Below are 20,960 nucleotides of genomic sequence, written 5' to 3' on the forward strand. Positions count from 1 at the left end.
TTGCTGAGCTACTTAGCCAGAGCTGATTGTGCTGATATATTTTTCCCTTTCTGTGTTGGAGAAAATATTTTGGGAAGTACCAAACCAGTATTTGACAGAGCTGCTCTGCATCGTGTGTGTGCACAAGAGAAGAGCGAGGGGGGAGTGGTCTCGGTGCATTTCACTCCTGAAATCCATATATGGGATATATATTTTTTTAACTAGAGAAGTTTTAATGTTGGCAGATACTTAAAACACAGGGGAAGATTCTGATTTTAAAAACAAAGAATTTGGCACAGACTTCGTAAGCCATGACAGCCACAATTGCACTGTCTTCTCAAAGAAGGCAGCTTTCCTTGCACAAAGCCGTGCTGCCAGTCCTAGACACCTGGACTGGCTTCCATCATCTCTGCTTGGGGATCCATGAGCAGGACTTTTGCCTCTGCTTCAACCTCTCCCATGGATTTACTGTATTTTAAAACAGCAGGTTCAGAGAATCATAGAATGGCCTGGGTTGAATGGGACCTTAAACATCATCTGGTTTCAGTTGTCTCCTGGCACCAGAGTTCCTTCCCTTGCACAGGGAGAGGGCAGGGAGCAGGGCCAGAGGGGCACCTGGAGCTGGGGTGACAGCACGTGGCCCCAAGGTATCACTACTCATTGGCAGCCAATGCCCAGCATCTGGAACAGGAGCCTCCTATGGAGAAAGGGAAAGAGAGGGACAAGCCCAGTGGGGAATATTCACACACTGGCAGCAATAAGTTACTGTCTCATTTCTATTTCTTTGCTATAACAAGGCAGGGAGGAGGTCTGGCGTGTCCTCTTCCATTCCAAAGGTGTCATGCATGCTCCCCTGCTATGTCCCCCCATTTTTATCCTGTTGTATGCTCAGGGTGATCCGGAGGGGAAGATCTTGGTTGATACAGGCTTTTGACCAGCTGCGAAGTAACAGCTGCTGCTGCTGCTGTTTGGTGGGTGTCTTGTCCCAGGGGCTGTGCTTGCATGTCACTGAGGCAGGGGGGGCTGGTGCAGGTCCCCAGGACACACTGTGGGGAGACCTCTGTCTCCGGTGCTCCATCCGGCACCCCAGCTCTGCTCCCAACCTGGACAATAGCAGAGGTTTGCTTTTTTTTCTTCTCTTTTTTTTGATCTTGCTTTTTGTATTCTGTAACATGACCCTTGGCCCACGACCTATGTGATTTCTATACCAATGTTGTAAACTTGAATGTAGCACAGTATTTCCATTAAAGCATCAGGGCTGAGCATCGTGTAGATTCTTCCTTCCCTCTTGATGATGCACAGTGGCATTTTTGGGGCGATTTGAGGCAAAGCAGGGGTATGGAGGAGGAGTTGGTTGCAGGATTGCTCAGGCTGAGGGACAGCGAGGAGGTGGATTCTGCCTTCTCACACGGGGAGCACTCGGCGGACGCGACCCTTCCCGGGACAGGCCCTCACCCCGCGGGCCCGCCCCGAGGCCGAGGTGGCCGCACCGGACTGCTCGGGGACTGTCGGGCCGGGCTCGGGCACTGCCGGCCCCGGGGGCTGCCGGGCTCTAGGGCGGCCGGGCCGGGCTCGGGAGTGGCCGGGCTCAAGGACTGCCGGGCTCGAGGTCTGCCGGGCTCGGGGGGGGGCCGGGCTGGGGGGCGGCCGGACCGGGCTCGGGAGCTGCCGGGCTGGGGGGCGGCCGGACCGGGCTCGGGAGCTGCCGGGCTGGGGGGCGGCCGGGCCGGGCTCGGGAGTGGCCGGGCTCAAGGACTGCCGGGCTCGAGGACTGCCGGGCTGGGGGGCGGCCGGGCCGGGCTCGGGGGGGGCCGGGCTCGGGGGCGACCGGGCCGGGCTCAAGGACTGCCGGGCTCGAGGTCTGCCGGGCTCGGGGGGGGGGCCGGGCTGGGGGGCGGCCGGGCCGGGCTCGGGGGGGGCCGGGCTGGGGGGCGGCCGGGCCGGGCTCGGGGGGCCGGCTGGGGGGCGGCCGGGCCGGGCTCGGGAGCTGCCGGGCTCGGGGCAGGTCGGGCCGGGCTCGGGAGCTGCCGGGCTCGGGGCAGGTCGGGCCGGGCTCGGGGCAGGTCGGGCAGCGCTTGCGTCGCGCATGGGCGGGGTTGCCGCAGCCGCCATGGCCGCGCTCAAGCACAGGCGGACGGCGCTGGAGCGTGTCGAGAAGTTCATTTCCGAGACCTACTTCACCGACTGCAACCTGCAGGGCAGGTGGGCAACGCGGAGGCCTTTCTGCGTCTCCCTCGGGGCATCCCGGGGCGCTGGCACTGGGCCGGGCCAGCTCGCCTGTGTTCCCTCTGCCCCTTTGGTGGCGGCGGCGCGCTGGGGGCCCTGCCCGCGGTACCCGGGGGGCTCGGTGAACACACACTACGGCAACAAATCCCGCACACAAACACACAGCCCGGCCAGCCTGGAGCGCTGCCTCGGGGCGCCACGGCACAGGCGCCCAGCCCTCCCAGGTCCACCAGCCTCTCTAACACGGCACTTTATTACTCTGTCATCTCTTAATGCTGTTGAGGTTGTTGGGCTGCAGCTGGGAAAACGGGGGGCTCTCTGTCCCACCTCCGGTCTGGTCTTTGCAGAATTGACCAGGTTAATATATCCTGGCCATCTTCGACCACAGGCTTTTTGGGGAACGTTGTCCACCTGCAAAACTCTCCTACTTCCAAACTCCGCGGCGCATCCCGTATGATGAGGCTGTTGTGGAGGAATTCAGGCCGGCTGAAGTGGGAGAGTCCTTCGGGCCCACGTGAGTACCAGGTTTCGGTGGTGCTGTGATCGTGGTGGGGTTGGAGCTCATGCCTCGTGTGGGTGTGTGTGTGAGTCCTGATGAGCTCTCAATGGTGAAGAAATGAAATGAATGCTTGAAGGTGTCTGCCCAGAAGCCCTTAGGAAGATTTCATGAGGAAACATGAAGTTGTGTCCGTTTCCCAGGAGAGGGAAGAGCCTAGTTAGTTCATTGATCCTTTCTGCTTAGAGCTCGTGGGGATCATGGTTATGTGTAGGTGGGGGATGTCTGCTTTGTCAAGTTTGGGAGAAGATTTTCATCCCAGCAGTAGTCAGACAAGACGCCACTGTCTGGTTTTGTGCGGTCCCAGAGGGGCACAGAATAAATCAGGTCTGTACAGACAGGTGGTATTTGAATCCTGTCAAACTCATGGACTGTCCCCACACAGGTTTCTCCACAGAGGCTCTGAGGAAGTGTGCTTTTCTTTTGGGAGAAGGTCTCACGGTGGGCTGAGGTTGCTGCTTGCTCTCTTCCAGGTGGGAGACATGCTGGTTTAAGGTGGAGCTGAGCATCCCCCCAGCATGGGCAGGGCGGGAAGTGCACTTCGTCTGGGAGAGTGATGGGGAGTCCATGGTGTGGCGAGATGCCCAGCCTGTTCAGGTAAGGAGGCACGAATCAGCAGTGTGCCAGGTACCCTGCTATGTACAGAATGGCGACTTTTTACATCCCTGCCATGCTGTGTACTGGTGCATGCAGGGTTTATGTTGCTGCTGGGGCAGCAGCAGCTTCTGTGCTGGTTGTTCTTGTGGGAATCATTATCCCACACCAAGCAGGACCAGATCCCTCCAGCCAGCTTGACTTTGGTTAAATGTGCCATCTTCCTGTGCAGGGATTGACTAAGGAAGGTGAGAAGACCAGTTACATCCTGACAAGCAGCCTGAAAGAGTCAGAGCCCCACAGGTGGGTGGTCAGTTGAGCTGGAACCCTCATGCCACTGGGTGAGCTTGTTATTGTTGGAAGACAAGAGGCTGTGTTGTGATGCTTGTGAGCTGCTCCCTGATGGTTTCCTTTGGTCCCACAGCCTGACACTGTATGTGGAGCTGGCCTGCAATGGGCTCTTTGGAGCTGGCAAGGGCAGCATGATTGCCCCTCCTGACCCAGACAGGAGGGTCACCCTGAACAAGGCTGAGCTGGTCGTCTTCAACAGAGATGTATATGAACTGCTGGTAGATCTGGAAGTACTGCTGGACATGGCCAAGGTATGGGAGCTCCTTCTCTTCTCTCACCCTTGCCACAGCTTCACTGTATCTCCTCCTCCTGTCATTCCATGACCTGAGACACTGGAGGAGAAAATGTTTGGTGCATCTGCTTTAGCACGATTGACTCTGTCTAGACTTGATGATCCTTGTGGGTCCCTTCCCAACTCATCGACTTTCTTCCCAACCTATCCACTTTCTGCTCCAAAGCAGGATCTGTTAGCCAGAGTCCTCTGGAATGGGCATATGTGTAATCTGGATTTAGAAGGCATGTGAGAGAAAGTGTAAGGTTGTGTTTATGAAGCAGGGACATGGTGTTTACGTGGTGCCACTAGCTAAGACAGATGTTGGAAGGAGATGGCAGGTTCTCCTTGAGTCAGGTGACATCTGAGCTGATGCAGTGGCCAAACTGTTCTGCCTTCCAACCCCAGCTCCTCGGGGAGGAAAACCAGAGGAGTTTCCAGGCACTGTACACTGCCAACCAGATGGTGAATGTGTGTGACGTTACGGACCCCTCCACCTTCCCCACTGCCCATGACCTGGCTGTGGCCATCTTCAGCCAGAGGAATGGCGAGAGCCAGCACACCATCCATGCTATGGGGCACTGCCACATTGACTCTGGTGAGAGCTGCACACACACTCCCTCTTTGCTCACCTGAAGGCTAGGGCGTGTTGCCCAAGGGGAGGGTGGGCTGCCCTTGAGCACCAGGCACCGGGTTCCATGCCCTGAGGCACACAGCTGGTTTTTCACTGAGGCGGGGGAGTGCAGGTCTGGATAACTGCCCTTTGGAGCACTGCTGGGGCTGGGGATGAGGGATGAATTATAGCCTGCTTGATTTACCGTCTCAGGACGGGTTTCAGAGTGGTTCCAGCTCCAGGAGGAGCTTGTGCTGAGTAATAACTATGGTGGGGCCATGCCTGTCCCGCAGCCTGGCTGTGGCCATATGAGGAGACCATCCGTAAGTGTGCTCGGAGCTGGGTCACCGTGGTCCGTCTGATGGAGCGCAATCCAGAGCTCACCTTTGTCTGCTCCCAGGTGAGTGATCTCTCCCTGAATGCCTCTCTTCGGCTCATAGCATGTTGCTTCTCCAGCAAAAAGAGATGGGGAATGACCAGAAGTGTTGCAGAGAGGAGGGACATGGTTGTGGAGCAGTGCGGGGGAGCTGAGGCTGATCTTTGTGCTCTGGCAGGCGCAGCAGTTTGAGTGGGTGCGGAGCTGGTACCCTGGGCTCTACATGCAGATTCTGGACTTTGTGGCCAAGGGGCAATTCATTCCTGTTGGAGGCACCTGGGTGGAAATGGTGAGTAGGACGGTGAGCCTGGCTTGCCATACCCCCTCTGTGCCATCCTGGTACTGGGCCTGGCATTGGAGAGGAGAGCAGAGCCTTTGCTGAGCCTGTCTGGTTGGTGATGGTCTCTGAGCCTAGAACAGCAGATGTCTGAAAGTGTCTAGCCTAGCAAAAATACAATCCTGCCAATATAATTTCCTGAGAAAGGATCATTGCACTCACTGAGCTGTGTTCCTCCTTTTTGCCTCTCCCAAGCTCTGTTCAGGCCCTCTCCATGATCTCCAAGTCAGGTGGATGGGAATGGGGTTCTTACAAGACCTCCCCTTGCCCAGTGCCTGGCTTTCCTCACAGACTCCCTGTGTCTTCCCCCCAGGATGGGAACCTGCCCAGTGGAGAGTCCATGGTGCGGCAGTTCCTCCAGGGACAGAAGTTTTTCCAGGAGCAGTTTGGACGGATCTGCTCAGAGGTGGTCACACACCTTCCTTGCACACCATCTCCTTCCCCTTCTTGCTGTGTATGAGGTTTTCCTGACTCATGTGTCTCTCCCTCTGTTCCTGTCACTTCTGCTCCCAGTTCTGGCTGCCAGACACATTTGGATACTCGGCCCAGCTGCCCCAGCTGATGCGTGGCTGTGGGATTCAGCGGTTCCTCACACAGAAGCTCAGCTGGAACCTCGTGAATGCCTTCCCAGTGAGCTGTGCTTCCCTTCTTTTCAGGGGATGGATGTGTGGATGCTGGAGTCTTCTTGGTCCTGTTGGTTCCACAGTCCTTCAGCTCAGCTAACACAGGCTCTGCTTTCAGAAGCCACCAGTTTTTGGTGGTAGCAATGTCCTGTCAGACTTTAGGGGAGAGGAAGGACATGGTTAGAGATTCCAGCTGGGCCCCTGGCCTAAAAGTTGCTTCTCCTTCCAGACAAGAAGCTGTGACTTATGTGCAGGTCCAACAGACAGCAAATCCAGCCTCTCCTTGCTGTCTCCTGCACTTGTGGCATTCTCTGTCCTTGTACAACTGTCTCCTTGCACTGATCCATCAGGGCATCCTCCAGTTTCATGGAGGGAAACTGAAAGCCCAGTTTGAATCCTCAGGGGCCTCTGGAATGCATGTCCCCTGTGCACCACATTTTCCTTTCACTCCCCTCCAGCATCACACCTTCTTCTGGGAAGGCATTGACGGTTCCCGAGTCCTGACTCATTTTCCCCCTGGTGACTCCTATGGGATGCGTGGGCTTGTGGAGGAGGTAAGTGAGGTTTCCAGACCTGCACGTGAAGTGCAGTTGTCAGTCCCTTGGAGCCTCCTCGGAGAGGGCACTACCGGGGAAGGGAGCAGGATGGCTGACAGCAGTGTTGGACAAAGGCTGTTTGGGTGCCTGACAGTTGATTGCCTGCCTCCAGAATGTGGCTGTGCCTGATTTTGGCAGTTTGGGCTGGGGAAGAGGGGCAGAACTGGGCTTTGAATCCTAGAGGCTGACCTTGCTTTGTTGTGGGAGATGGAGCTGGGCACTAGGGGATTGCAGCTGCCCAAAAATCCCACCAGATGCTGAAAACAGTGAAGAACAACAAGGACAAAGGACGTGTAAACCACAGTGCGTTCCTCTTTGGCTTTGGAGATGGAGGAGGGGGCCCCACTCAGAAGATGCTGGATAGAATGAAGCGAATGAGTGACACAGATGGGCTGCCAAGGTGAGAGGAAAGCGCCTCTCTCCTGGCAGGAGCATTTGCTTTGAGCCAGGCCTGGCCTTCAGCACTACCAAAAGAAAGGGAGCAGGGCAGAGAGACAGGCAAGCAGAGGGCTGGGAAGGATTTTCAGGTGGATGGAGTCTCTATCATCAAGAGCTGTAAGAACAGGTATACAGGGCAGCCATGGGCAGTTTATGAGTCCTCAGCAGAGTCATGGGTTGAGTGGCCAGCACAGCAGCTGTGCCTAGCAGTCAGCCTGCCTGGGAAATGTCCACAGGAGAGGGTCAGTGATCCCAGGAAAGCAGAAGAGGATAGGAGAAGGGTGAGGGAGTACTGTGTACAGTTGTATTGAAGTTTTTGAGGCCTTGGTTCCAGGACTGTCAACTTTCCATCTGGGATGTACCATTATCCATGTCACAGTCTTTTTCCCAGCTCATCACTGTTTGTGTGTCTCTCCCATAGGGTGCAGATGTCAACTCCCAACCAGCTCTTTTCTGTCCTGGAGAAGGAGTCATCACAGCTGTGCACCTGGGTGGGAGAGCTCTTCCTTGAGCTGCACAACGGCACGTACACCACACAGGCCCAGGTGAGCCTCAGGCCACACAAATTCATGACACCTACAAGTAACCAACCTTCCTGCACTGGAGCTGGTTTTCCTTCTGTCTTCCTTCTATCCTTAACTATCACCAGATAAAGAAGGGGAATCGAGAGTGTGAGCGGATACTCCATGACGTTGAAGTGCTCAGCACCTTGGCTGTGGCACAGGACAGTGTGTTCCAGTACCCTGCCAGCCAACTGCAGCGGCTCTGGAGGTGAGGGATTACTAAGATGAGAGTTGATAAGCCCTAACATAGAGGGATTTAAAGGATGCTATGGAAAAAATTCTTTTCTCTCAAGTGTTGGCTAATGGGGGAATAAGGAACAGTTACTAGGTTTGTTTGTCTTGTAAACAGGGGTCTTGATTGAGAGGGGAACTTTCTGGTTTGTTCTAAGCCAGAACAAATCCAGTCCTCTCACTTCCTCACCTGGGTTCTGCTCTCTCTATTAGGTTATTGCTGCTCAACCAATTTCACGATGTTCTGCCAGGCAGCTGTATCCAGCTCGTGGTTGAGGATGCCCTGCAATACTACACAGGTGAGCAGAAGTTTGGCTAGGAGGGCACTTACCTGCCAGAGCACACAAGGTCCTGCCTGGTAGGGCTGCAGTGGTTTCAGTCCTGGACTGCCAGAGCAAGCCTGTGCAGACATGTGTCTGAAATAGTGTTTAATAAGCAGGGGAGCCAAGAGATTGAAAACCATCCCAATTTACTGACTTTTCTGCTTGTTGCTGGCATGCCAGGATAGACCCCACAAAGGTTTGCTCCTGCCTGCTCACAAATGCTTGCAGGAGCTTTGTGAATCATAATTTTCCAGCTGAGCTGGCATACATAGCTCATTGTAATCTTGTAATAATAAAATTAAGAATAATTATACATTTGAATTACTAATAGATAATAATAATTAATGATAATTAGTAATTGTAGCTTGGAAGGAAATAATGTGTGAACATTGCAGAGGAGTGCCAGAAGCTCTCTCAGATCCAACTTAGGCCCTTTTGTTGCCCAGAGATCCGCAGGACTGGTGCTCGGCTGCAGGAGGAGGCTGTGCAATCCCTGTGCAGGGATCTGCTGCAGCCCAAGGCAGGGAGCACCAAAAGCACTCTTGTGTTGAACACTTTGCCCTGGGAACGCACTGAGGTGATCTCCAGGCCTGAGCCAGATGGAACAGAGACTTTGGGTATGTCTGACCGGAGGTAACTCTTATATCAGAATTTCTTGCAGGGGAAGAGACAGCTAACAAGGAAATACTTTGCCTCTCCTTGTCCTGGGGAGGGTTTTACTGACTGTTCAAACTATTCCTTGGACAACTTGAAATGGAATAAAGTCACCTGAAGTACCGATGAAGAAAAGGAGGGTATGAGAGGAGGTACTAGGTCTGATGTGAGAGCCTTAGTACAGTGTGATGTAGGTTTCAGTCTGTGGCAGATGTTGGAACAGAAACTCTTTGCTTTTCAGCACTGGTGACAGTCCCCAGCATGGGCTACGCTCTAGTGAGGGAGCCATTGCTGCCCTCTCAGCCTGTGTCAGTGATGAAACAGGTAAGCACAAGACAGTTTTCCTCAGATCTGTGTTCCCTATGTCAAAGGCTGACTGGGGACAAATCTAAGGAATCCAGCATCCAGCAAATCCACATACTAAGTTTGCAACTAAAGCACTCAGCTTCCACAGTTGTGGCTCTGTGATACCTATTTCTGGCCTTTTCCCAAGAAGGATGGCTCTGTTACCATGGAGAATGGAGTGATTGCTGTCTGCCTGGACATGATGGGGCACCTGACTTCACTTCGGCTGCTGGATTCTGAGAGGTCTGTGTCACCCAGTCACTGGCCCCAGCCTCCTCAAACCTATCCCAGGACAGCTGTTCACTGTATGCTCTTGTCCACTGCTGGTCTTTGTGATGCTGCTGTTTCTCTGTTCCACATTCTTTCAGAGAGTTAGTCCCAGATGGCTGCTATGCCAACCAGTTTGCACTCTTTGATGATGTTCCACTCTACTGGGATGCCTGGGACGTGATGGATTATCACTTGGAAACCAGGTAGAGGAGTAGTGCAGACAGCACTTGGATTTTGTCTTTGCTGTGAGATTCATGCCTGCCTGTCAGTGCTAGCTGTAAGAGGGCATTCACTCTGGAGAAGTGAGTGCCTGCTGTGTGGGAGGCTTGATTGGGATTTTGGAACCTGGATCTACCAGGCTAAGACTGTCTTCATTTCTTTCTCCAGGAAGCCAGTGACCACGCTGCTGAAGCCTTTGGAAATCACCCTGGCTGGGGGCCTGCGGGGAAGTGTGAGGTTCTCCCTGCAGGTTGGGAAAAGCAGCACCTTAACCCAGGAGATCATCCTGGATGCCACATGCCCATACCTCCGCTTCCTGACCCAGGTTTGGCCAGTGGCTGCTGCATGATACCAACATCCTGTGCAGCAGGAATTACATTCCCATACCTGTTTTCTTCCTTGGAGCCCTCTGGTGCCTCTCCTCCTCTGCCTTAGATGAAGGCAGCCTGAGGGTTGGGGGGCTCCCAAGGGAGAAGGGGGAAGAGGGATGGACCAGTTCATCCTGGTGTTGAGACATTGGTGTGGTTTTATTGTAGCTTATGTGAGCTGGGTGCAAGCCAACTGCTGCACACCAGGGAAGGAATAGTGCTGCTTCTCCCTGTCAGACCCCATGGTGATGCCCTTCTGCTCCCACATTTAGGTTGAGTGGAAGGAGGCTCACAAATTCCTGAAGGTGGAGTTCCCTGTGCAGGTCCGAAGCACAAATGCTACCTACGAGATCCAGTTTGGACATGTGCAGCGGCCAACACACTGGAACACATCCTGGGACTGGGCTCAGTTCGAGGTGAGAGGGACGGTGGTCTGGTCCCAGGACCAAGCTGCTTCTGCTCCCAACAGCAGCTCTGTGTGGTGAACCCATCCCTTGGTACCTGCTGCAGGTGTGGGTTCACAAGTGGATGGATCTCTCTGAGCACGGCTTCGGAGTGGCTCTGCTGAACGACTGCAAATATGGGGCATCAGCCCACAGGAATGTCCTCAGCCTCTCTCTGTGAGTTAGAGATGGATGAAGGGGGCACTGCTGCAAGTACTTTGCCTTGTTATATGTCTCTTGGAAGTCAAGGCAATACCTGGTCCTAAATGACATTATATTCTGATGGGTGGCTGTTGTCTGAGAATTTGGCTGACTTACATTATCTTAGTCAATTATGACTAATTCCTGTGAGCTGTGCTTACAGATCATTCAGGAGAGATCAGATTTTTCTGTTGCTGGCCAAAACATACTGCAGGAGGGAAGGCATAAGGAGAGGGAAGAAACAGCAATGTAAATGTTACAGGTGCATACAAAGCTAAAAGAAACTGCATATTTCATTTTTACTCTGTCAGCCACTGTTGCCACGGAGAAACACCCACTTTTTTTAGCTTCAGGGACTGTCCAGGGCCTGTTTGCTGTTGCATGTTTGCTTTCACCCCTGGGCCCAGCCTCGAGGTAGCGAGGGGAGCAGTTATCTTGTCATAGTGCTTCTCTGGCTCTACCCTGTGTGACAGTGGGTGCTGCCAAGACACCAGCCTCCCTAACCTCATGTTGCCTTAGGCTGAGAGCACCCAAGTCCCCTGATTCCACAGCAGACATTGGACACCACCAGTTCACCTACGCCGTGATGCCTCACCGGGGTGAGTGATGGGCCCTGTAGGGATATCCTGGGGTGGGGGGATGCTTCAGTGAGCCTTGGGGTGAGCATAGCTCTGGCTGTGCACAGTCGTGGCTGGCTAGAGATTCTTGTGATGCAGGTTCCTTCCAGGAAGCTGGTGTGATTCAGCGTGCCTACAACTTGAATTTCCCCCTCCATGCGGTCCCAGCCAGCTCTGCCCAGTGCCCATCCTGGAGTGCCTTTTCTGTTAGTTCACCTGCTGTCGTGCTGGAGACTGTCAAGCAGGCAGGTCCCAGGGCAGAGGTGGGGAGGACAGAAGGGGCTAGGGTGCTGTTGTTGAGTGTGGCTTGCTCTATCCCCCACACTGAGTGGTGGTTAGGCTCAGCTGAGCGGCACAACTTGGGCTGGGGAGGCTGTGCCTATCTCGTTTGTCTCAACTCCCACCTGCACTGTCCCCCAAAGGCTGAGGACAGACCTGACGCCGTGGTGGTTCGGCTCTACGAGGCATATGGCAGCACTGTTACTGCCTGGCTACAGACCTCCCTCCCCGTTAAGGAGGCAATGCTGTAAGTCCATGCCAGAGGGCTGGGGGTGTGTGGGGATAAAGATAAGTCCCTTCAGCCTCATGTGCTTTCCTCCCCAGCTGCGACCTCCTGGAGCGGCCGGCTGCAGAGGGCTGCCTCCTGCTGGGGCAGCAGGGCTTGAGGCTCTCCTTCACACCCTTCTGTGTGCTCTCTGTCCTCTTGGTCTTGAGCCAGTGACACCATCCACTGCTCTTGCTGATGCTGCAGCAACCTGGGCCAACACTATGAGCTCAAATCACAGCCTGAGCCTTCCCCAATCCCAAGAGCTGTGCAAGACAGCCATTCCAGGGCAGGACAGAGCAGTCTCCCCGTGTCCTGCACCCAGCCATCGGAGAGCAGTGCTTGAGAACAACCACATTCCTCAGGGAAGGAGGACAGTTGCCCACTGCCCAACTAGGGCTTCTGAGCTCGCTGAAGTGTGGATAAGAGTGTGGACAGGCTGGTGGCCTGCATGAGCTCTGCTTGAGCCCCTGGGGCTTGAGGAGCAGCAGCTTCCACAGTGGCTCCTGTGTCTCAGCCTTCATCTTGTCTAACAGCAAGTGTAAAAACACAGTCCACTCCTTTGCCTCTTCCTCTGCCTTTGCACTGCCCTTGCAGATGGGGAACACAAATAAACAACAGGATTACATCAAGGTCCAGCTTGTTTGCTCAACTTACTTCCAGGTAACTGCACTGACCTGCCTCCTCCCAGGGGTTTTGCTGTAGCTGCTGCCCCTTTAGTGTCTTCAGCAGGATTTCACTACTCCTGGGACTGGGGAGGCAGAGCTTACCTTTATTTTGGGGGAGACGAGGTGGATGGAAAGCCTGCTACAGCCTCTGTGGGGAAAAGGGTGGGCACTGGGGTTATCCTTAGCATGAAAAAGTGTGCATGGTGATTTCTACACAAAATACTTTATTAGAAAAAACAGTGATTGGAGCAGCAGCCAGAAAAGGGAAGAGAGAACCCAGTTTCAGTCAGAGGGAAGAGTCACAATGTAAGGTCCTGGCCCTTTGTCCCCTCAAATCCCTCTGGACATCAGGAAAATGCATCACCAAGCCAAGCTTCTCCCTCACACACTGGCAGGATGCAACAGTAGCAAACAGCTGTGAGCACAGGTACAGAGTAGCTTCATTTCCCCCTTCGCTAATCCAGGTCCATGGCCAGGCCCTCCCTGAGCCATTAAATGCCTCTCAGGAGGTGGGCAGTGGGCAGCACTCACAAGGCAGGGACTGTGCCTGGAAAAGGGAGAGGGAGATGAGTCAGAGGGCAAGGGAGTGTCTCACTCTGCCCCACTGGCTCCTTTTCTTGCCATTTGACACCCCTCAGTCCCTTTGATACAATTGAGCACTCCCACGGCCCCCAGCTGTGCGTCTGAAAGCTGTAGGGGCTGCTTAGTCTCACCTCTGCCCTTGCGTGCAGACCTCTGGCGGCTTCTTTTGGTGTTGAGAAGCACCTCTGGCTCAGGCAAGGCTGGAGCAGGGGTCACTCTCCTCCTCCTTCGAGCATGTCCCTTCCCTGGCCCACTAGCCTCCTCCTCCTCCCCTTCTTCCTTCTCATCTGACTTCGGGGGAGTTGCTGCAGCCCTGCGGCACCTTTTCGAGGCACGTGAGGTGACCTGGGTAGACATCAGAGCTGGAAGTTAGCAGCAGAAGTGTGCTTGGAGCACCAGAAGATGGGAAGCTCTGTATAGGATCACCACCATGAATTCAGGAGCAGCCTCAGTAAGGTAAGGGGAACAGGACAGCCAAACGACCACAAAGCTGCTTACCTTAGGGGTCAGTGCCTTGGGGTCTGCCTTCAGCTGAGTACGCTTTTTGCAGGGTGTCTTCTGAGGCACCTGCCCTGTGTGAGAGGACATGCCCAGGTTAGGAGGGGTGAGAAAGGGATGAGGCACAGCCTGAACCCCAAGAGACAGGCCATGGCACAGTGACCTTGCAGGGATGCTGTCCTGGGTGATGAGTTGAGCTCTGAGGAACTGCAAGATGAAAAACCATCCTGCCAGTGCAACAGCTGTGTCCAAGCAGCTTGGGATGGGGGTGGGAAGCCCAGGGGAAAATAGGCTCTGTCCCCTGATGCCAACAGCTGTTACAGGCCTGTCAGCACCACAGGGAGAGGGCCTTTGCTCCTGCCTGTGCCTTTATGCTGCACAGTAAGGACACATTTGCCCAGTCCCGGAGCAAGAGTGGGTCCCCTGGTGGGGGAGGGAGGACACTCACCTCTGGGAGCCATGGGGCCAGGCTCTCCCTGCAAGGAAGGGACAGAGCATTGACTGGCGTGCATGCAGTAATTCTGCAGGCAGCAACAGCAGAATCCCTGCCCCTTCTCCATCCCACAGCAATGGCAGGGATAGGGAAAGAGCTGCACTTCTCTGGGAAGCCAGGAGAGTCAGGCTGACTCTGCCTGTCCTGTGGGGACTCACCTGTCAGTCCTGTTCCTGCAAGGCCACAGACACAGGGCACAGGAGCAGAACAGGGCTACCAGATCACCCAAGCCCCTCATTCCCTTCATCTGCTCCAGACTGCCCCCCATCCCTTGGCCAGCTGGCTACCACACAGAGGGTTCTTGTCACCTCCATGCCGAGCAGCTTGGTGCAGAGAGAGATCTCCAGCCACTCAGTGTAATGCTTGGGAGTCTCAGCAAACAGCAAATGGGCTGGAGGAGTGGTTTGTGGTTCCTACCTGGAACCATATGGTCCTGCCGTTGTGGTCACGCAAGGAGCTCATGCCAGGCACCAAGTAACACTGCAACCAGTTCTTGAAGGCGGCATAGTTATCTGCATGCTCAGGATCAAAAAGCTGCTTCTCTGGGAAGAAGAGAGGGAAAGCACAGAATTAGAGCAGAAGCCATGATCACGGTGTCAGGATGCCTGCCCAAACCTCCTGATACTGGGAATGCAAACCCCCAGCCTCCCTACCACCCCCAGCTGTCCCTGTTCCCCAGCTGACTGTCCTGTTGTCTCACCTGCCATGATGACCTCCATGGGCACAGCGTGGCACAGCTCCAGGAGATCTGGGTTCTTCTGCATCAGCTTCACCTTCTTGCTCAACCTCAGGGAAGGATCCTGCAAGGGTTGAGAAGGGAAGGGAAGTCACCTGCCAGCCACCTCTGTCTCCTTGGTGTCTCTTCTCCCCAGCACTAGCCAAATTCTCTGTCTCTTGCCCTCCTGAGGATTAGTTGTCATACTCTCCACACATGCCAGCCCTGAGCTCACCTCACAGCAGGCTTCCAACTTAGCTACAAGACATGAAAGAGGGCTAACACACAAACACCAGCAGTTTCAAACACATCCTTCAGGCTGTGTAGTTTAAAATAGCCACTTTCTCTCCCCCAAGGCCACAAGAGCAGCCTTGGGCTTTACTGCAGCCTTCCCTGGAGATTTTAAGCTTCCAAGGTGTTTTGTTTTCCTCTCCTCTCCACCCACCCCAAAAATATTCATAGACATCTTGAAAGCAGAAGCCAGGCACAGCTCATCCTGCAGGGCCACAGGTGACCAAACCCCTCCTATGACATCTGTCTGGAAATCTGCCACTTTCTGAGCCTGTGAAAGTACCTAGTATTCCTCACCTTCTTCCTCCTCTTCTGCACCTGATCCTTCACAGCCTCCAGCACAGTCCGAGCCTTTTCAAAGGGAGGGATCTTCAACCTGAAAAAGTTCCACACAAGCCTGAACCCTCTGTTCTGGCACTGTCCATATCTACCAGGTAAGGAGGCACTGCCAGCTTAGCCAAAGAACCATCAAGCTTCAACAAAGTCTTGGAGACCAAACTTCCATGGCAGGTCAGTGGGTGCTCAACCCACTTTACCTGTACAGGATCTCAGCACGCAGGTAATTCCCAATCCCATTGAAATATTTCTGGTTTAAGAGGGCCTCACAGATGGGCTTGTCAAAAGCCTTGTCATCCAGGTTCTTCAGCACGTTCTCTCTGCAACAGAGCATGGGGCATCAAGAATAGTCACCTGGGCATGTCTATGCAGGAAAAGCTGTCAAAACCAAGCAGGGGGCATTCCTTCAGGGAGCTCACCTGAAAGCTTGGTACTCGGAGATTACGCAGGGCCCGCGTTCCTGCTGCCAGGCGTCCCCCAGGCGCCAGGACCCGAATCGGCGGGGGTCGACGAAGCAGAGGGCGCGTGGGGGGCTCTCGCGGGTGAGGAAGCGCAGGTGGGCATGGCGGGGCAGCTCGGCGGCTGGGCACAGCCGGAACGACCCCGACATGCCGAAACGGAACACGAGGTCCTGCGGGGGGGCGGCGGCGGGGTCCAGCGCGCTCAGCGTCAGCCGCAGCTCTTTGCCGCGGGCAATGGCCGAGATGCGGTAGGCCTCGCTGCGGAAGGGCACTTCGGGGCCGCGGCCCACCGCCGAGCGCTCCACGCCGCCCGCAAACACCAGCCCGCCGCACGCCCTGTTGATGAAACGCCCGGCCAGATGCACCTCCGGGCACTCGGGCATGGCCGCGACGGTACCGAGACCGGACCCCCCACCCCGCCACCGCCTCCGGGTACGACACGCCCCGCCCTCTCCATTCACTGAGCGGCGGGCGGTGCGCGCTCCTATTGGCTGCGCGGAGGGCGCTGCACGGCCCCATTGGCTGCGCGGAGGGCGCTGCACGGCCCCATTGGCTGCGCGGTAATGCCGGAGGTTGTGCTGCCCAGGCGGCCGCACCGCAGGAAGACACAGCAAGGTACGGCTCGGCTTTGTCATCGGGACTTTATTGAAGCTGCCCCGAGAGCCCCTGGATGCCAGGACGGCAGGTAAAAGTCCCCCTTCCCAGTCAAGAGCATCAGATTCGGCCCGGCAAGTGTCCCTGCCTCCCAGCATGGCCCCTTCTGGCTCCTCAGAGAAGGGTATTCATCAGAGTCTGGGCTTGCTTCAGCTCTGCAGAGAGGATGGAGGTGTCAGGGAGCTGCTGGTATTGTAGCATCCTCCACAGCATCCCTCCCAGCATCTCCCATGAGCCTGGAGGTCCCTGCTGCCACCCATCCTTCAGCCTCACCTGTCAGCAGCACCCGGAACTTGTCGGCCGAGAGGGTCATGGAGACAGCCGATGTTCTGCACTCTCTGTCCCTCACGTTGAAGGTCAAATGCACCAGGGGCTCGTTGACCTCCTGCAGCTCGCTAGAGCTGAGGGTGTAATCCACCCTCCAGCACACCGAGCCCAGCTGGCTCACTGGGGTGGGTAGTGGGGTGATGTCAGCACCCTGGCTCACTCCAGCAGGGTGACTGACACCAACCCCCAAAACCCTGTGAAGACTGAACACTCCACTCACATCGCAGGCTACAGGCCCTGAGGCTGTCCTGGAGGGAGCTCTGCTTCTCCTCATAGGTACGACACAACCCACTGGCATGCTCTGCTCATGAGGAAAGAGAAGAACCACCCTGCTCACACCAGCCCCGCAGCTGCCAAACCCCACCAAAGCACCTGAGGAGACCCTGGGGATGGATGGCGCAGAAGGGAGGTGATGGAGCACAGCACAGCATCCAGCCAGTCCTGCATCCGGTGTGAAGAAGGCAGCACTGGGAACTGTGTTGGACACATCCTACCAGGTCTGGCCTGTGGTGCCACCCTAGGGTCCCCCCCCTACCTTTGGGCAGCCCCAGCTGCTGCAGCTCACTTGACAAGGACTCGCTGTCTACATTGTGCTTGGCTGCACTGGAGAGGATGAAGCAGAGGACAGCGATGGTCGCCTTCACGTCCCCAGACTCTGCGGACAGGATGGAGGGTGAGCTCTGCCACCTTCAGAAGGTAACTCCAGCTGAATTGCTGCCCATGCCCAGCGCAGGGCTCCACGGGGGGATCCCAGTTAGGATAGCAGTGCTTACCTAACTTTGCATCTGAGGTCAGCTTCAGGATCTTCTCATACTGCGGGAGAGCAGAGCATCATAGTAAACACCAGGTAACACACTCACTACCAACACTGACACTGATAATCCTTAGCTTAATAACATGTAACATGCATATTACTACTAGTAGTAGTGGTTGATAGCATTCTTATTGCTGAGGCTCCACGAAGAATACAAGATTAATTAATATTGCAGATTATTAATATTGCCGTAGTGTTGAACCACTGGCATAGCCCCGCACTCACTTCGATGGCCTCCCCCAGCAGGTCCCGCAGCACCTGGGCGCAGATCAGCTTCAGCTTCACCGAGGACTGCGGGAGGGAGAAAGAGGGTGAGCAGCGTGCCTGGGGCGGGGAGGGGGCGGACAGGGGGATGGGGGGGCGCGGGCACTTAACGATTTTAGCCAGGGTGCTGATCTCGGCCAGCACCCAGTCGGGGCAGTCCAAGTCCCCGCAGAAGCGGAACCGCTGCGGGGGGGAGAGGCGGTCAGAGCCCGCAGCGGGCCTTTTGCGCCGTCCCCCCCCGCCGCCCCCCGCCCCACCATGTCGCCGCCGTTCCGCAGCCCGCGGTGCCGCTGTAGATCCGCCTGCGCGACCCGGAACCGCTCCCGGGGCGGCAGGGGGGGAGGCCTTTCCGCCCTTCCCCGCCCCCTGCCCCGTGTGCCCGTGGGGTGTTCCCCGAGTGCCTCTGCGGGGCCCTTGGGCCCGGGACACCGAGAGCGCGGCGAGATCCAGCGACGGGGCAGAGGACGGAGCTCCCTGGAGCGGGATCCTGGCCGACCGCGGACCGTCTGGAAGGGCCTCTTCGACACGTCCCTCAGCCCGACCGCCTGAGCACCTCCCTTCCCCACAGGCTCCAAGGCACGCCAATCCCGGCCCGCCTTTCTCGGCTTTGTCCGAGCACAGCCCACTATTTCAGTCCGGCCGCGGTCCTGCCGAGCCCTGCCCGCCCAGTCGCGGCCCGGCCCCTCGGCCCGGCCCGGCCTCGCCCCCGCCGTGCCCCCTGGGGCGCAGGGCCCGCCGGCGCTGCTTCCTTCGGGACCCGGCGGAGACGCGGCCCCGCTGCCGCAGCATTGGCAGGTGCTGGTGGGGCCCGGGAAGGGCGGGCGGGAGCTCCGCGGGCACGTCCCGCCAGGTGTTGTCCCGTGGGAAGGGGGACGGCGGGGATCGGCCCCTGGAGCCGCGGTGGCGGCGGGAACGGGGCCTGAGGGGACAGCGGGGTTCGAGGAGACGATCGGGGCGGGATTGTCGGGAAGGGTCCGAGCGGGTATAAATACCGCGCTCGAGGGGCCGCTGGGGCAGGGGTGATGATGGGGCTGCGAGTCGCCTGTTCCCGGTCCGCGATCCTGTGGGCGCCGCTGAGCTGAGGCGGGGCCCCGCGGCTGGGGTCCGTGTCCCGGGCCAGCCGAGCCGTCCTGTCCGCTGCGCCCCACGGGGTCGGGCAGCGCAGCGGGGGAAGCCGGTGTGGGGCCCGTAGTGGCGGCGGGGGAACTGGCCGCTGCCGGGAGGGGCCCCCGGGTGAGGAGGGATGGGATGCAGCCTCTCGGGGGTCTGGTGTTTAAAGTAATACTAAAAATAAAGGCAATAAATGTGGTTACTTCTATTGTTATTTTATTCTACTTTTATTTTCAGCTCTATTGCTTCTTTATTGTTTATCCTTATTATGTTACTCTGATATTATTCTATTCCGTTTATTACTCTATACTATTGCATTATTGTAGCTTAATTCTTTTTTTATTATTCTTTTACTAGATATACAATTGTGGTGCCAGAGGGGACATATAAAACCCCTGGGACTGGAGTCAGACCCAAACTGGTGTGGAGCAATTGGAAGGTTGAGGCTGGAGGTGCATAAATCTGATGGGGAAGGGGTTGGAGCTGCAGCTCAGGGGCTGCAGGAGCTGCCTGGGGGGTTCCAGCCCCTGCACAGTGGGACCAAGCACAAGCTGAGTGTGGCCACTCAGGGCTGATCCTGGGGCTCAGAACCAGCCCAGGGACACAGAGTGGCCATTCCCAGCCCCTGATGCTGGCTGGGAGGTGGCTGTGGGCAGGTAGGGGATGAGACCCAGGGATAGTGGGAGGGTGTGTGTTGGGGGTCAGGTGTCATGTGCCTCCAAATTTGGGGCTCCATTGGGACAGGTGGCAATTCTCGTAGGGATATGTAAGTGATGACAGCAACTGAGCTGTGGCCTTGTCAACAGCCCTAGGCTGCAGTGAGAACCAGGAGCTGTTCAGATCCCAGTTTGGGTCTACTTGTGGAATGGCATTATCCACTACAAGGCCATTCTGTTCTGCCCCGACCACAGCTTGTGGGTGCTTATCCTCCCAAATTTGTCATGCCTTTTGCAATATCAATTTATTTTCCTGTGGTCTGAAAAGAATTCCTGACAAAAAATCCCAATCTTTCCAAGTGTAATCTGCACTCCTTAGACACTCATCTACTCTTTCTCCTACTCCTGTAGGATCCTCCAAGTAAGATGGAAGGTCTTTAATCCTCTTATATCCTGAGTTGTAAGTGGTACTATTACAAAACCAAAACCTCCTTCTTGCTCCTGCAGAGGAACCTGTCTCAGTGGCATTTGCAACACTCTGGCAGTGTACTGTTTTCCTCCCTTGTGTTTGGAGGGCACAGTTTCCTCTCCCTCACTGTCACTGTCCATCACAGGTGCATTAGAGGCTGTCTGTACCTTCCCTGCAAATTGTTCTGTTGTTCTGTCTATCCTCTTGATAGAGTGGAGATTGCAGCCCATCCCATTTTAAGTCTTCTTCCTTTTTATTTGTGTTTTCTTGAGTCCTTTGTTTTTCACAGGGTACAGTTTTACAGAAGAAGTTTGCTTTAACCACATACCACCACAATAATTTTTTTCAATTGTTTCCTTCCCACTATCACCTAAAAAGCTCACACAATCTGGATAAGACCAGCACTGTAAGACCCAAAATCTGGCTACCTAAATCCTTGACGTAGTGGGTACTCCAGCCAATAAAAATAACAATATTTTACCATTAACTCCTTAGTTACCCCTTTTGATAGATTTATACTGTCCTAAAATTCCAACATAAGGGGCTATCTGGAGGAATATAAGGGTTGTTATCCTTTTATCTTAAATAAGCATTGTCTGTCTTTTTGGAGTATTTCATCCCAAAAAAGTCCAAGGATTTGAAAGATACTTTGAACTAGAATTGTTATCAGTTTCACCTTGTGTAGTCTTTTTCTACTTGCCTTTTCCAAGTGGCCCTTAACTTCAGCAGTTAGATTTCCTTGGGAGAATTTTCCTTCTCATTCTCCAATCTCCCACTTTCCCGCTTGAGTTTTCCTTGCCTGTTGTGGTTTTTGCTCCTTTTCTCTGTTGCTCTCTGGGAGGTGGTGATGTGTGCAACACTGACCAGAAGGATCCCTCTTTTTC

At 55.4% G+C, this 20,960-nt stretch overlaps 4 protein-coding genes across 6 annotated transcripts; 1 reads left to right on the forward strand and 3 right to left on the reverse strand.

Annotated features, from left to right (window-relative positions):
- Positions 1 to 1,383: 1,383 nt before the first annotated feature.
- On the reverse strand, positions 1,384 to 2,067 carry LOC139678174 (basic proline-rich protein-like). Its single transcript, XM_071568823.1, has one exon. The coding sequence runs from the start codon at positions 2,065 to 2,067 to the stop codon at positions 1,384 to 1,386; it is 684 nt and encodes a 227-aa protein (XP_071424924.1).
- On the forward strand, positions 2,026 to 12,356 carry MAN2C1 (mannosidase alpha class 2C member 1). Of its 2 annotated transcripts, none has more exons than XM_071568568.1 (26): positions 2,026 to 2,181; positions 2,594 to 2,719; positions 3,235 to 3,358; positions 3,588 to 3,658; positions 3,780 to 3,957; positions 4,386 to 4,575; positions 4,884 to 4,990; positions 5,145 to 5,255; positions 5,617 to 5,709; positions 5,817 to 5,933; positions 6,385 to 6,480; positions 6,777 to 6,922; positions 7,382 to 7,505; positions 7,610 to 7,731; positions 7,968 to 8,053; positions 8,524 to 8,694; positions 8,973 to 9,055; positions 9,225 to 9,319; positions 9,445 to 9,549; positions 9,734 to 9,890; positions 10,206 to 10,349; positions 10,444 to 10,553; positions 11,097 to 11,176; positions 11,294 to 11,439; positions 11,617 to 11,720; positions 11,798 to 12,356. In XM_071568568.1, the coding sequence occupies exons 1-26, from the start codon at positions 2,066 to 2,068 to the stop codon at positions 11,913 to 11,915; spliced, it is 3,120 nt and encodes a 1,039-aa protein (XP_071424669.1). In that variant the 5' UTR covers positions 2,026 to 2,065; the 3' UTR covers positions 11,916 to 12,356. The 2 variants fall into 2 exon arrangements, with proteins under 2 accessions (XP_071424669.1, XP_071424670.1); XM_071568569.1 differs by having other exon boundaries at positions 9,228 to 9,319.
- A 260-nt stretch (positions 12,357 to 12,616) lies between these two features.
- On the reverse strand, positions 12,617 to 16,215 carry NEIL1 (nei like DNA glycosylase 1). 2 transcript variants are annotated; one of them, XM_071568635.1, is made up of 9 exons: positions 15,741 to 16,215; positions 15,522 to 15,641; positions 15,283 to 15,361; positions 14,680 to 14,779; positions 14,397 to 14,521; positions 13,935 to 13,962; positions 13,487 to 13,560; positions 13,120 to 13,333; positions 12,617 to 12,953 (listed from the first exon to the last, which is right to left on the reverse strand). In XM_071568635.1, exons 1-9 carry the CDS (start codon positions 16,163 to 16,165, stop codon positions 12,934 to 12,936), a joined length of 1,185 nt encoding a protein of 394 aa, XP_071424736.1. In that variant the 5' UTR covers positions 16,166 to 16,215; the 3' UTR covers positions 12,617 to 12,933. The 2 variants fall into 2 exon arrangements, with proteins under 2 accessions (XP_071424736.1, XP_071424737.1); XM_071568636.1 differs by lacking the exon at positions 13,935 to 13,962 and having other exon boundaries at positions 13,487 to 13,555.
- Positions 16,216 to 16,404: 189 nt separating this feature from the next.
- COMMD4 (COMM domain containing 4) lies at positions 16,405 to 18,628 on the reverse strand. Its single transcript, XM_071568637.1, has 8 exons — positions 18,099 to 18,628; positions 17,953 to 18,024; positions 17,803 to 17,868; positions 17,537 to 17,576; positions 17,299 to 17,418; positions 16,984 to 17,064; positions 16,710 to 16,883; positions 16,405 to 16,591 (listed from the first exon to the last, which is right to left on the reverse strand). Exons 1-8 carry the CDS (start codon positions 18,099 to 18,101, stop codon positions 16,551 to 16,553), a joined length of 597 nt encoding a protein of 198 aa, XP_071424738.1. The 5' UTR covers positions 18,102 to 18,628; the 3' UTR covers positions 16,405 to 16,550.
- Positions 18,629 to 20,960: the final 2,332 nt, after the last annotated feature.

This window comes from Pithys albifrons, chromosome 13, assembly GCF_047495875.1.
Source record: "Pithys albifrons albifrons isolate INPA30051 chromosome 13, PitAlb_v1, whole genome shotgun sequence".
In the NCBI taxonomy this organism is placed as follows: Eukaryota; Metazoa; Chordata; class Aves; order Passeriformes; family Thamnophilidae; genus Pithys; species Pithys albifrons.